The sequence below is a fragment of the Clytia hemisphaerica genome, unplaced genomic scaffold (genome assembly GCF_902728285.1).
Source record: "Clytia hemisphaerica strain Z4C2 unplaced genomic scaffold, Clytia hemisphaerica genome assembly, whole genome shotgun sequence".
Classification (NCBI taxonomy): Eukaryota; Metazoa; Cnidaria; class Hydrozoa; order Leptothecata; family Clytiidae; genus Clytia; species Clytia hemisphaerica.
The window spans coordinates 152,847-155,748 of record NW_027104074.1 but is presented as its reverse complement, the minus strand read 5'-3'; the positions used below and the strand labels follow the sequence as shown (position 1 = coordinate 155,748).

The following is a 2,902-nucleotide window of genomic DNA, read 5'->3' as shown; positions in this document are numbered from 1 at the left end:
AAGTAATATTTCTACCATTTTTAATAGGTTTTTGTTAATTGTTTTATTATTTTCTTGTATTCTTTTTGTTATTCATTTGCCTACTCAAAAATCAAAAAGACTGTCACAGAGTTTAAAAAATAAACAATATGGAAAAATATGGAATGAAAAAATATGGAAGTGCATTGCAAGTGAATTGATTCATCTATATAAGTGGATATATATATTTCTATTTTGGAATTATTACAATTGATGTAATCGCTTATCCTGATGCAGCTTAAATTCATTGAATCTCAAAATATCCTAAATCGTCGTCATTTTCAGTCTTTATTAACAAATAGTCGAATGGCTTCGAACATTTTCATTACAATCACCAACATTCGATACAATCGCCAACATCGATACTGCATAATATGCGCTTAAAGTCAATGTATCATATTATGGTTTCATCCGATTTTCACAATATGCCGTATTTGCTCAACGGAAACATAAAATTTTATTATTTTCAGCATTTTTATAGTAAATCAACTGTCGCGTTCAGCCACCAACCGACCATTGATAATTCAAAAATTGCAATTCTTATCGCGATTTCCATGATTCCACTATATATGACTTCTTTGACGTACGTATCCAAACTTGACCTCAATCTTCGAAATGTCTGGTGATTTGTTCCTGTTGGAAAAAAACGATTTGGTATGTAAACTTTGTGTGGTTTGATTATGTGACATTTATGTAAGCGAAACACTGAAAACTAATTTTTGTTATTTTGGAAGCCGGAAATCCACCGGATGTGAAAAAAAGCCAATTTTGCACAATTCTTGTAATTTTGTAAATTGCTAGCTATATTCTATGAACTATAAACTATCGAAATTTTGGAATTACGAATACTTAGAAATATAATTTTTAGATTCATTAAATCGAAACTCAAGTTACCCGTTTTTGCCCCTGTACCAACCTGTATTTTCCTGTTCATTTAAAAACGAAAGCAGATTTTCGGCTATAATGAAAGAAAACTTTTCTACGAATTGCTTGGAATCTCGAATCTTGTCTTTTCAAGTTCAAGATATTGGATAATTTCGACCGGAAATGACGTAAAATTTTACCCTATCTTTCGTTCTAAACTCACTCAAAATAGGTTTATCTTATTAATTTTTTGCATTCATCTTCAAGTTTTAATTGTCGTTCTCCAAGGATTTCAATGTTCCTTTCTTCTTCGTCTTATTTAAGGCGAAATTTTCGACTTCTAGTCGTCTTGTTGGGTTCGAAACCATGATCTTTAAAGAATTTCCCTTCCCACTTTTTCACCAATTTTTTCTGTTCTTCATGGATGGTAACAATTTGAGGCCTTAACCTGTTTTGGATTGTCCGACATATTTCCATAGATCTTTCATTTCTATCGGTACGGTGCTTCATTCGGTGATGATCAAAGTTTTTGATGTCGTCACACATACCGAACAAGATGTAAAGACTTTTTGAAGTACTCGATTTGAGGGTGTGCGACAGGTCGTGTTTGATGGTATTTACTGAAAGAAAAAAATAATTTTGGAGAAAACATTGCAAAATAATCGTTGACTCGATATTTTTAGCATTAAATAACTTTTAAACAGAAGTAATCTTAAGTTAACTATAGTTGTACACATCATACAATACACCTGTTTTTGCTTTTAGCCAATGAGATGGTTTGTTTACTCGAAATTTTGGTGACTTTTTATAGAAAGCAGCTAACCGTAAAAGGTGTATTTACCTGGACATTCTGGTCTCTCGCTCTCAACATTTGCAGCAACCTCAATGATTTCCACGCGTTCTTCTTCTTGTTCGTTCTCTCGTTCTTGTGGAGGACTTTCTTTTCTTGGCTCCTCAACTTCTGGATCATCGTCTTAGAAAACGAAATGTTTTAGGTGTGAATGAGTGGTGGATATGCAGGTTTAATATCTTTTTATTAGAAATTTTTATTAGAGATTAATGAATCACCCCATAGTATTTAATTATGATCCTCCCCACTTTATGGTTTTAGTTATGATTATGAAAAAGAAACTAATATACCTTCGTCGATGTAGCTGCTATCCAATAGTTTCGCAGCAACGCCGTTCCTTTTACACTCTTCCCAGTCTTGCTTCAAAGGCTCGTAAAGCTAAATTAAAGAAAAATAAAATTTGAATCAGAATTTTGTACTCTTTTAAAAAGCAATTTATCAGATTTCTCAACTCAATATCACTTTAAAGACCTCCTTCATTTTTATGACTGATTATGACCTTCATTTTCAGAGGGAAAATCACAAAAATTAGACACAAAAGAGAAAAGGGATTCATAATCACTTCCAATAGAATCACACCTCTGACTGGCCAGGGAAAAAATGAGCCAAAAAATAAAGTTAACTTACTTCATAAAACATTGTATCAGTAAAATCCTTCAACCGTGGACCTTCTTCGCGAAAATCATCTTCATCTTCACCATCCAAAAATTCGACATAATTGCCGTCTCTTTTCCACCAAACTCCTTCATCGTGTTTCAAAAAGTCACTGATTTGTTGCAGGAAGGCACGCCAGTCTTGACCTTCGAAGTAATCCAGCTCGATCAAATTTCACTTTATGTGGACTTGGAGCATGTTTTTTCCGCTTCACCAGACCTTCATCTTCCTTCAATTGTCCTAAATAATTAAAAGTATTATCGATTCAAGATTCTTTAGTCACAAAGGAATAAACAAGCTTTGGACTAAACTGAAAAAATCTCCTCATCGTATTTTTCAGTTCATGGTAATCTTGTTGGAAGGATTTGAAGGTACACAACATCTAACCGTCCCCTTAAAGTTTTATTGAAACCCATACTAGATTCGTTTCATGGATCTTGACCACTCCTTACGTTAGTGGAAAAAGTAAATAAAAACTAATATTCATATATATTCATACGTGTATCTGTTCTTTCC

At 33.1% G+C, this 2,902-nt stretch overlaps 1 protein-coding gene across 1 annotated transcript; it reads right to left on the bottom strand.

Annotated features, from left to right (window-relative positions):
* Window positions 1-1,197: 1,197 nt before the first annotated feature.
* Window positions 1,198-2,526, bottom strand: LOC136812502 (uncharacterized). Its single transcript, XM_067069002.1, has 4 exons — window positions 2,360-2,526; window positions 2,023-2,110; window positions 1,724-1,855; window positions 1,198-1,502 (listed from the first exon to the last, which is right to left on the bottom strand). Exons 1-4 carry the CDS (start codon window positions 2,369-2,371, stop codon window positions 1,198-1,200), a joined length of 537 nt encoding a protein of 178 aa, XP_066925103.1. The 5' UTR covers window positions 2,372-2,526.
* Window positions 2,527-2,902: the final 376 nt, after the last annotated feature.